At 38.5% G+C, this 12,086-nt stretch overlaps 1 protein-coding gene across 2 annotated transcripts; it reads right to left on the bottom strand.

Moving 5' to 3' along the window:
- Positions 1 to 1,336: 1,336 nt before the first annotated feature.
- Positions 1,337 to 12,055, bottom strand: LOC135749728 (UAP56-interacting factor-like). Of its 2 annotated transcripts, none has more exons than XM_065268386.2 (9): positions 11,852 to 12,055; positions 11,312 to 11,443; positions 10,992 to 11,206; positions 10,761 to 10,897; positions 4,880 to 4,952; positions 4,057 to 4,112; positions 3,882 to 3,956; positions 3,278 to 3,407; positions 1,337 to 1,931 (listed from the first exon to the last, which is right to left on the bottom strand). In XM_065268386.2, the coding sequence occupies exons 1-9, from the start codon at positions 11,916 to 11,918 to the stop codon at positions 1,830 to 1,832; spliced, it is 987 nt and encodes a 328-aa protein (XP_065124458.1). In that variant the 5' UTR covers positions 11,919 to 12,055; the 3' UTR covers positions 1,337 to 1,829. The 2 variants fall into 2 exon arrangements, with proteins under 2 accessions (XP_065124458.1, XP_065124452.1); XM_065268380.2 differs by having other exon boundaries at positions 10,992 to 11,224; positions 11,852 to 12,053.
- Positions 12,056 to 12,086: the final 31 nt, after the last annotated feature.

Raw genomic sequence — 12,086 nt, 5'->3', positions numbered from 1 at the left:
CGGACAGGGATTTTCTTAAAGGGATAGTTCACCCAAAAATGAAAATTCTGTCATCATTTACTCACCCTCATCAAAGGAAGATATTTTGAGAAATGTTCATAATCAAACCGTTCGTGGACCCCATTCACTTCCATAGTAGGAAAAACGAATACTATTGAAGTAAATGGGGTCCACGAATAGTTTGATTATGAACATTTCTCAAAATATCTTCCTTTGTGTTCATCAGAACAACGAAATTTATAAGGGTTTGTAAAAACATGAGGGTGAGTAAATGATGACAGAATTTTCATTTTTGGGTGAACTATTCCTTTAAGCCTAAAGACTAGGCCTTAGTTTAATTAGGAAATATAACTACTTTTAACAAACATGCCTTACTAAAAACATTACTGGCATGCATTTTGAGGCAAAACAAAGGGCATCGATGTATTTTTAGATATGTCAGTGAAAGTTGTTTTCAGTTTGAACAGCTCTTACATTTATTTTAGTCTAGGACTAGTCTAATCCCTGTCCGGGAAACTGCCCCTTAAATAGCTTTTGCAAACATACCTTACACAGGGTTCCCACTCCTTAGTTAACTTTAAATATAATGACCTTTCAAGGACTTTCCAGGTCCAGTACCATCATATTCAAGGACTAAATGTGGGGACACATTTCGAGTGAGAGCAAGGTTACATCGTGTTACCTTTTAAGATACATAGTTCCCTTTCGAGGGAACTCGCGCAGGGGACGCCTCCAGGGGTAAGTGCGTCTGAATGTGTATATTAAATTCAACCAATGGTGAGACTTAATGACAAAGACAGGGTGACGCGGGAGCCAGGAAGTGTATCGCTATCTGCAATATTGCCAAAGACGGAATTACAGGGATGCAGAAAGTACGGCAAGGGAGACACAGCATCTCGTTCCCTTCTCAGGGAACAACAGTTACAAACGTAAAACACAACTATGCAAAAAAGCATTTTGGTATAAATCAAAATTTGCATCCAGAAGATATAAGCATTTAAGCAAACAGTTTAGCACGTGCGCTTAAAAGTCTAGAATTTTTATGATATATCCTACACTACACAAGGAATAATATGGATTTTTTTCCAGAAAACTTCTTGCATAAAATAGATTCAAGCACTTTCAATGACCTGTATCTATGTTTGTATATTTTCGAAAACTACAATACTGCTTTACATCTTGAGACAAAACGATGGCACTGATATGTTAAGATAAAATTAGAGCAGTTCGAAAATTTCTAATAATTGAGATCCAACAAAAAAAATCATGAAATCTTGTTTTTGAAAGCACTTGTCTAGACATAGCACTCTTTACTTTCATAAATAAAGACAAACCATTTGGTGCATAATGTTGCATTTAATTGAAACATTATAAAACATCTTTAAAACAGTCTTTTTTTGCTCTACAAAAGAATGCAATGTGCTTCATACAACGGTTTTAAGAAAAACAAACACAAGGTCTACATAGAAACTTTGAAATTCATTGTGAGCTGAAACTGCGTGATGCAAATAAAAAAAACAGGACTCCAACAAATAAAGGGCAGTTCAGAAGACAACACAATGTAAACAAACTGAAATGCAACAGTTTTACTTGCTTTGTGAGAACAGAACAGCAAGCTTTCACAAAAAAATGTCAACCACTTCCCCCAACTCTTTCAGAAAACCTGCACATCCACTTTCTCAGTCTCTTCAGGCAGGGAAATTCAATGCATTGAAACAGTGTTAGTTCAGCTCTGGTCCTTATTTGGCTGCCTCATTCTGTGGGTTTGGTGCGACTCCGTTCAAGAACAGGAATAGATGGACATGTGATCAATGTCTCAGAGTTCAGCTCTAGGCCACAGTGACGAATCGGCCTCTCTTGCTGGTCTGATGCGTTGCTGCCACGCGCTGGTCTTTCAGAATGCGGAAGCGCTCGTTGAGGGTCATTCCGGTCTGAAAACGGAAAGAAGAACAGTTAATGTCATAATCGGATTAAATAGAACTGCTCTAAGCACTTTAGACTTTCTATACGGATCTCTGTTTTGCTTGCTACGAATATGTGATTTATCGAAAAGGTAAAGTTCAAATAATCACAAACACATAGGTTTGGTTCAGAAGAGTGCCACAGGGATGACATACTTTTGAAAGCCAACCTGGAAGATAGTGGGACACTGATTCGCTCACCAAAAAGCCCTTTCATTTCCCCATAGACTTTTAGGTTATCTCAAAAAATAATCCCGGTGTTTAACAAAACGTTTTGTCCGACAAGAACATGTTCATATGTCAAGTTTTATGAATTTTGTCTCTGTGCTTTTACTAGAAATGAAAAGCTTAACTTAGGCTACAAGCGAGCTACACCACGGTTTCACGACATCACCACCAAGCTTTAGACAGCTCTTTTAATAAACTTTATTAAACAAATTTAAAACCTACAAAAATACATTTAAAAACATTTCCCTGATATGGATACCCTGATACCCTAAGGACGAATGTTTCTTGCTCATGTCACATTTTTTAGATTTATGAATGATGACGTTTAAAGTCCCCGAAAAGTATGTAGTCCCACGTAGCAACTTGTTAGTAACTGTAAATGCCCTTTTAAAGACACTTTAAAAAGTCATGAGTGGGGGTATTACGTGTGTTTTATGTTGTAGAATAAAACGTAAAAACATCTTGGGCTTATGTTAACCCATCGACATTGGGACGATAAAACCAGAAGTGCTAACACACTAACTCGCTTCTGGGTTTTGCCTACAAAAAACATCATTTCCGCGGCACTCTATTAAAGTTGGGGTGCACGATCTTTGAAAGCCAGTGTTGACATTTAAATTCACCTAAACAAATACGCCCCTACCACAATAGAATCTGGACCTTCTTTTGATAGACCCGCCCCACACATACGCAACCCAGGCAACAATGTCGGATAGTAGACACGCCCCTAACTGCGGATTGGCTAAAAGTGTGTTTTGGTACTCGGCCCGACTCCCCTTTTCCAAAGCGTTTTTTCAAAAATCGTGTACCCCGCCTTTAAACTATTCATTTGAGCTTTGCCATGTTAAGATAAAATAAAGGGTTATTAATATAAAATTATTTTGTTTTCAACTGAAAAAGGAAGTCATGCACATCTGAGGCGAAATGAGTGTAAAAATGAGAGAATTTTCATATTCCATGTGTGAATACCTGATGAACACAACCGTAAACTGACGTTTAGTTGATTTAAGACTTCTGGCAAGTAATCAATAAGAACATAAAGTTCAAAGAAATGTCTCCCCTAACCAGAGGGTAGAGAGTTGGTCTACCTGTTTTCCAACGCTGTTAATGTCGAACTGCAGGGCGACACCTTTAGGCGGCCTCCTCTCAGCGTCTTCTTTGGATTGAGGTGACAAGCGTGTTGAGGTTGAGGGGTGCAGAGACCAAGACTGAGCTTGCCTGCAAATGAGACAAAAATAAGATGAGTTCTGCGTGCAAAACACCCCCCAGCATGAAAAACATGTTGGAAGAAGTCCTAAAGGTAAAACCTGTCCTGTCAAACTAAAATGACAAAATGAAAACAAATGGGTGCGGTTTCGAAATGTGTGTGTATCTTCTGTAACAAGCTTATCTTATTTACATTTATTCATTCAAAGCAACTTACAAATGAGGAACATCAAAAGCTAGAGTATCACAGAAGCTAAAGCAGTAGTAGAAAAAAGCAGAGAGAGATTTTTCCCCTCTTAAATGCTGATCAGAGAGACGCATCAGCTGTTTCCAGGAAAATGTGACAATATAGATTTTCGTAAAAGATACATATTTAGATTTGCGGAAACTATTTTAAATAACCATAACAGGACAACACTAAAATGGACATGATCTTAAGTCTGTAGGTGCCATCCGTAAAATCATATTTAGCAAATGAACACATACTCCGGTTGTGTTCTAGCTGTAGGGTTGTCTATGGACACTGTGAGGATGCCGCTGTTGTTTGTAGAAGTGCGCCACCTGGTGGAAAGGGGTGAGGGAGTACAAAGTAAGTATTAAACAGTATAAAAACTTGTTTTAATAAATGGTCAAAGTGGTCTTTGCTAAAGTGTTTACTTACGAGTGAGTTCTCTGTGTGGGTGAAGTCGACCTGGTTTTCTGAACTTGTGCATTAACCTTTAAAAGCAAAACACTGTGTTATTAGTATAATAAACAAAAATTAACAAATAAACCTTCGGTCTAAATAACTGCAGGTCACTGCTAAAATACATCACAAGTCAATGCAAGTGTAAAATGAACACCTTCTTGGAGCATAGTACGGTTACTAAATCCTGACATTTCACATGTCTTGGGATGACATTTTTGGTAAATGTGCACTTAACAACCTTAGCAAATACCAGGATGACGCATTTTCCCAGGCCATCTCAAAAGTTAGCGGGACATTGGTTCCCTCCCAAACAGGCCCATTCATTTTACATAGATTTTATTGCAAAAAATAATAAAAAAAATAGATCTGTGTTTAACAAAAGTTTGACACTTACAAGTTTTATCCAACAAGATAATCTTCACAGATAAACACAATTTTTTTTATTGATTTATATTTCAAGTAAATGCATTCACACACAAAAAATTCATAAAAATTGTATTCATCTGTGCAGATTATATTGTTGGACAAAACGTGCAAGTGTCTATAAATTTTGTTAAACACAGATCTTATTTTTTGCAATAATCTTAAAGTCTATAGAAAAACGAATGGGCTTTTTTTGGAGGGAACCAGCATTTTGCTAACATCCAGGTAAGCCTACAAATATACGGCATCCCTGCGGCACTATATTGAGAATACAAAAATACAATTTGCTATACATTATTGATAATGGTCTAAAAACAGTTTAATGTTGATTTTAAAGCAATAAGTTGATAAATTAGGAACATTGGCATTCTACCTTAAGCCCTCTTCTGAAAAGGAAGGTGGCCTGTCGAGTTTCCCTCTGTGTTTGTGGAGCAGATGGAACATTCCTACAAAAAGAGAGAGATAAGATGAACCAACAGAAAAGGAACAATAAAACCTAGCTTTCCAAAAAACATTCTTATATGAAAACAATAAAAAATAAAAATATAGCTGCAAGCAGCAATCACCGGGGTCAAGCCAAAAAGGGCACAGCAGAAAGTAAAGTTGACTTCGGATGAGCAGTTTAAAGAACCTAGGAAAATCTCTTGATTTCAGACAAAACAATATAACAGTTATCAGCAAAAAAGCTGTATTCTCATTTAGTGAAATCTCTCCCTTTCTTTCGACGAGCATTGAGATCTAGAACACTGAAGTAAAAATGAGTGGTGCTTGCAGTGGCAATACTCAGCTCACAAAATGTTACAGTGGTGTTAATGAGTCAAAAGAGCCCACCCCCGTGTCTCTACGATGTTCTGACGCAGAGATATATCTCTTGCAAAAAACGGTTGATAAGGTATTCTCATTGGTTGCTAGGGAGTGAATTGGCAACCACCAGTGATTATAGTCAAAGCCATGAAAGGAATAATCCATGATGACTCATGGTTTTAGATGTGTTGTTGCAGTCGTTTTAGGCAAAAAATGCCATATTTCTATCTCAAAACCAGTAGGTGGCGCAATGACAAAATTGTGCATGCAACCTCAGGTCATAACTGTGTTACATCTAGCTAGTTTTATGACTATACACTTTAATTTAGTGAAGAAACAGTTGTATGACCATAGGGTGGATTGATTTCAAAGGTTTTGTTCAATTATAAGGCCAACTAGTGGTGCAAACATAAAAAAAAATTTGTTTAGCCTCAGACTGTGGTCGTACAACAGCGTATCAAATCTGGTGAAAAAATCTCTTTTCGTTGCGAAGTTATAACCATTTATGTGTAAAAAATGCAAAATTTAAATGTAATTTTTCGTTTTTTGCATTTTTCGGCCATTTCTGATGAAAATTTTAATATAACGCCAATAGAACTTTTTGTTCAGAAGGTAATGCAATATTCTTCCTATGGTGTTTTCGTGTCGATCGGAATAACGCTCGCGGAGTTATTCGCGCGTGTTTTTTAAGTGCTATTTTGATGCACAGGGCTAACCGTAAGGCGAATCCTGGCATGTTTGGTATCGTTGGACTCGGCGACTACTCAGGACTCCAAAAAATCAAGTCCCGTGAAAATACTTTTATCGCAGCCAAAGTTATAGGCGTATAGAACATTCGTCTGACCACTAGGTGGCGCTGCAACGAAACTGTGCATGCACCCTCAGTTCCTGACTGGCATCTCGAGTACCAAGTGTCGTGTCAATAGGCCTAAGTTTGGCGAAGATACAGCCTAAAATCAGTTTTTTTGCGCTCTATGTAAAATTCGTTGACGCGCTATACGAGAACGGATTGGTTTATCGAAATTCTTTAAATAACTTTTTGCCTTGAGTGTCTCTAGATGCTGCATACCGATTTTCGTGGCAATCGGGTAAAAACTCTAGGAGGAGTTCGCAAAAGTAGGTTTTACGAATATTTCAAAATGGCGGAAAAATTTTCATGACGGAAAATAACGTCATAGGGTCTAATCGAATCGTCTTGAACCAAGGAATCAGAGGAAACAAGAATTTCGTTTCTAGGACTTACGGATCAGAAGTTATAAGCAAAAACGTAAGTGCAACTTTGGACTGTTGGTGGCGCTAGCGGGTTTGAGATAGAGACTCCAAAATTGCTAGGGATATTATTTGGACTGTCCTCTGTCAGTGTGCCAAATTTCATAACTTTCCTATGTACGGTTCTATGGGCTGCCATAGACCGCAATGGAACAGGAAGAAGAATAATATTTAAATATAGCTGCAAGCAGCGATACCGGGGTCAAGCCAAACATGGCAAAAAATGATTCATACGTGATGACTGTCATGATTTAACATCTAAGTTTGCATTAGTTTTATGAAAAAAAGCAATTTTTTTGTATCTTGAGACCACTAGTTGGCACTGTGCTGAAAGAATAGATGGTGACTCAGGTCATGACTGTGATGACACATACCAAATTTAGTGTAAATACAATAAAGCGATAAGGAGATATAGCCTTAAATGACTTGACCACTAGGGGGCACTGACCAAAAAATGTATTGTGACTCAGGTCTTGATTGTGATGACACCCACCAAATTTGGTGTGAATACAATAAAGAGATGCAGAGATATAGCCTTAAATGACTTGACCACTAGGGGGCACTGACCAAAAAATAAATTGTGACTCAGGTCTTGATTGTGATGACACCCACCAAATTTGGTGTTAATACGATAAAGAGATGCAGAGATATAGCTTCAAATCTCTTGACCACTAGGGGGCGCCGGGAAGTTTACAAGTCCTCCCAGAACATGTTGCTGATGAACCATACCAAGTTTCATAACAATACGCAATTGCGTTTCTGAAATACTTGAACTTAAAGAAAAATTCAAAATGGCCGACACACAAAATGGCCGACCAAAAAACATTTGGTATCGTTTGACTCGCCATGCCTCACGAAATCTAACAAGACCAGTCTCATAATTTTACATTCAAATTTGCAGTAGTTATAAGCAAAAATAGACATTTTTTATATCTCGTGACCAGCAGGAGGCAGTGTGACGAAATGGTGCATGCACCCTCAGGTCATCACTGTTATGACATATACCAAGTCTCATATTAATACGCAAAAGTTTTGCGAAGATACAGGCTCAAACACATTTTGGCGTGCTCGCCCTCGCATTCTTTGATGCGTTATACGAGAACGGATAAGTCTAACGAAAACCTTTTGATAACTTTTTGTCTAGAGTGTCTCTAGATGATGCGTACCAAAAATCAAGCCAATCACACAAGCGCTCTAGGAGGAGTTCGAAAAAGTAGGTGTTCAATATAATTCAAAATGGCCGACAGGAAGTAGGTTTGACTCAGACATATTTGGTACAGTCGGACTCAGCATGAGCCAAGGAATCAATAGAGTGAAGTCTTATGTCATAGTGGCAATTTAATCAAATGACATAAAGATTTTAAAAAAATTTTTTACATATCCTGACCACTAGGTGGCGCCGTCTTTAAGATTTATAGGTGCGCTCAGAACATGTCACTGATGAACCATGCCAAATTTTGTAGCGATACGCCATTCTGTTTGTGAAATACTGAACTTACTGAGAAAATTCAAAATGGCCGACACCCAAAATGGCCGACCGAAAACCGTTTGGTATCGTTTGACTCGGCATGCCTCAAGGAATCTAACAAGACCACCTTCATGATTTTAGACACAAGTTTGAAGTAGTTATAAGCGAAAATAGGCATTTTTCGAATCTCGTGACCACTAGGTGGCGCTGTGACGAAACGTTGCAGGCACCCTCAGGTCATGACTGTAATGACATATACCAAGTTTCGTGTCGATACACATAAGTTTTGCGAAGATACGGCCTCACATCTGTTTTGGCGTGCTCGCCGCCGTACATGTTGTCACGGTATACGAGAACGCATTGGTCTATCAAAAAGCTTTTGATAACTTTTTGTCATGGGTGTCTCTAGATGCTATATACCAAAGGACATGCAAATCGGACGGACGCTCTAAGAGGAGTTCGAAAAAGTAGGTTTTACGGGAAATTCAAAATGGCGGAAAGATGTGCATGACAGAATTGACATCAATGTGTGCAATTGAATCATCATGAGTAAAGGATTCAGAGGAAACAAGAATTTAGTGTCTATGACTCACGGGTCAGAAGTTATGAGCATGAACATAAGTGGATTTTTGGACTGTTGGTGGCGCTAGAGGGTTTGAGTCAGACACACCAATGTTGCTATAGTAACTTCTTAGACTGTCCTCTACATGTGTGCCAAAATTCACAACTTTCCTACGTACGGTTCTATGGGCTGCCATTGACTTCAATGGCGGAAGAGGAAGAATAATAATAATAATAAGAAAACTAACAATAACAATAGGTGTCTACGCCACTTCGTGGCTTGACCCCTAAAAAGAAAAAGAAAAAGAAAACTAACGGATACAATAGGGGTCTTCGCCCATTCTGGGCTTGACCCCTAATAATTTTGTATTTCTAAATAAGTTTTATAGTAGGGATGGGGGAAATCAATATTTCAGAGATAATAAAAAATAATTAAATCACAATCATTTTAATTGGGACATATCAAGTAAGTCTGACTTTTTTCATCTTTCATGCAGGGTTCACACCAGACATGGCAACCGCGAGTGATTTACATGTTAAGTCAATGCAAAGACGCGATTAGGCATCCTGCGGCGCAGTACATGCTGTAAGCGCGCCGCGAATGGCACGGTACGGATTGCACCTTCAGCGCGAATTGAGCTTTGCCGCGGGAAAAGTTTGACTTAAAAAAATCTGAACCTCGTCCGAATTCCACGTCGCGTTTACCAATCAGGACCTTGCTGAAGTAGTGACGTGATTACAGGAAGCAAGCGGAGTGGCGGAATCTCAGCGTAGTCGCAGAAGCCCCTCCCATGACGCGAATTTCCGCGTGAATGTCTCTAATAACTAGAATTTCACGCGCGAATGAACTGAAATTTTCAAGCTTCCAACTACGCGCGAATAACGCATTTTTGCCGCCTCTACCGGGGCTGGTGGGAATGCACCATAAGTGCTATAAATGGGTCCCCAGTGCTTCTATAAACCTAGAAAAACCGAGAACAAGCATGTGAAAAAAGAGGTCATTGATATCTGGCTCCCCTTGTGATGTCAGAAGGGGATAATATACAACCATGACACTGCCATTTAGTGCAGAGAGCAGCTCATTTGCATTGTAAAAAAACACACCCAAAAACAGCACATTTTTGCTCACACCTACAAAGTGCCACTTTTAACATGTTATAATAAATGATCTATATGTTATTGTGAGCTAAAACTTCACATACGCACTCTGGAAACAACAAAGATTTATTTTACGTTTTTAAAAAAGTCTTGTGAAATTTCCCCTTTAAATCATGTCACAAATCTACAGAACTGTTTAAAGTATTGTTCTTATATAACTACCATGTCATTTTACAATTGCCTTTTGGCAAACTCCAAATTTTATTTGAGACTGATTTAAAGGGATAGTTCACCCAAAAATGAAAATTCTGTCATAATTTACTTGCTCTCATGTTGTTACAAACCTGTATAAATTTCTTTGTTCTGATGAACACAAAGGAAGATATTTTGAGAAATGTTTGTAAGCAAACCATTTGTGGACCCCATTCACCTCCATAGTAGGAAAAAAGAATACTATGGAAGTCAATGGGGTCCACAAACATTGTTGGTTACAAACATTTCTCAAAATATCTTCCTTTTGTGTTCATCAGAACAAAGAAATAGATACAGGTTTGTAACAACATGAGAGCAAGTAAATTATGACAGAATTTTCATTTTTGGGTGAACTATCCCTTTAAGTTGTTTATTTAGTTTTTTATATTTATTTTACTTACTTTTACTATACTAATCACTTTTTTCTTTTTTGCCATTTTTCTTCTCTAAAAATGTTAGGCTGTGTGCTAACATTTGAATTTGAACAAGTGAAAGAATGTCTAAGGGAATGTCTTTATCTCAAGGTTTTCAAGGACGTTACAGGAATCAGTAACTTTCCACAATATTTGCATGGAATAAGCTTGGAATTGTTCTGAAGCTAGACTGACCACTGAGAAAGATGCAACTAGGATATATTCAATAAACTCTGATTACTTTTTGTTAAAACTTTCCCCCTTTCTCCCCCAAGATGCAACTCTGAATCTGCCTTCATGATTTTTACCCAACTTAAAATCAAACAATGACACACTAAGAGATCTGGTAATAAACTAGACTTAATTATTCATTTTTATAAAGCCCATACCATTTCCTGCGAAGCCGAAAGGGTCTGTGTGAAACGGAGCCCTGGTGTTTCTGGGAATCCATCTGTCTGTGTGGTCTCCTCTGAATCTGCATCTGTCGGCGCTGGGAGTCACGCCGCTGGACAAACGGCTGAGATCTCTGTTAAATGTGTAAAAAATTACACCTAATGATGACCACCACAAAATCTTCTTTGAAGACCCGACTGTTTCCAACACATCATGGGATCTGATACCTGGTTTAAAGACGAATTGTTGGCCACCTGTCGGTTCAGCATTGGTCGGTTCTGAGCAGGTCTGATCTGGGCGGGTCGATTGAGTGGACTGATACCTTTTAGCAGAACAGCGTTCTTTCTTGCAGCCAAGCCAGTGATGACTCCCTGCCCACGACGCCTTGCCACTGTGGGTGGAAACTTGCGGCTCCAACCGAAGCGTTTATTCGTAACACCTCCTGCAGCAACACCACCAACTTTTCAAAATGGGGGAAAATGTAAACGCATGTGGAAGGCGTAATGAATCCTGTAACAATCAACAGTAGAAAATATCACATATTGACCTCTTTTGGATGGCACTCCAGCTCTTGCCCCACTTGTCTTCCCTTGGTTAAAGTGACCCCCAACTGGGGTCCTGGGGTTTGTCTTCTGGTTCTGAATTTGTTTCTGCTTCTTATTCAGACGAATAATGTCATCTGTAAAGTAAAAAATATATTTGGGCAAGCAACTTTAAATTACAAACTATTTCACTGTTTTACTAAACAGCAAGCAACAAACCAACTTTACAATTATTACACAAATATATTTAAATAAGCATCCAATAAAATTGCCATCAAATATAAATGGAAACTTATTATCACTGTATTACATCCTATACTCATGAAGTTAAGCGAATTACAATAAAACTAGCACAGTGTCTTATAATAACGCGATAAAAATCGCGCTTAAACAAATAATGGTGGTAAATGTATAACAGTAGAATATTTAACGAGTATGGATATGCTTAAATCGTTTATCAGGTTATCGTAAACAATGTGTGCAAGATAACGGAAAGCTAACCAGCTGTGTTAAACACATTCGTCTACTTTTGTTTCTGGCCTTACCTAAAGACATGTCCACTTTATCCAGCTCCTCTGTACTGCCGACCGACTGAAAACTAGATTTGCTCATTATTTAGTTAGTTTTATGTTTGATATATAAACCCAAATACAGACTGTCTACACAATCTAACTTAGCTGCACAAACTGAGCGTTGCAATCTCGCCCACCTTCATTGGACCATTGGCGCATGCGCGAAACTACGCACGTCGCGCTGGGATTTATGGGAGATGTTTTTCAT

The sequence above is a fragment of the Paramisgurnus dabryanus genome, chromosome 6 (assembly GCF_030506205.2).
Source record: "Paramisgurnus dabryanus chromosome 6, PD_genome_1.1, whole genome shotgun sequence".
NCBI lineage: Eukaryota > Metazoa > Chordata > Actinopteri > Cypriniformes > Cobitidae > Paramisgurnus > Paramisgurnus dabryanus.
The sequence above is the reverse complement of the archived record's forward strand: the minus strand, read 5'-3'. Positions and strand labels throughout refer to the sequence as shown.

Coding starts and splice junctions, on each gene's coding strand:
- LOC135749728 (XM_065268380.2), bottom strand. CDS start 11,918: ATGAGCAAATCTAGTTTTCAGTCGGTCGGCAGTACAGAGGAGCTGGAT. Junction 3,408..3,881: donor ACAGCTAGAACACAACCGGA/GTATGTGTTCAT, acceptor TCTCATTTGCAG/GCAAGCTCAGTCTTGGTCTC. Junction 1,932..3,277: donor TTAACAGCGTTGGAAAACAG/GTAGACCAACTC, acceptor TTCCGTTTTCAG/ACCGGAATGACCCTCAACGA.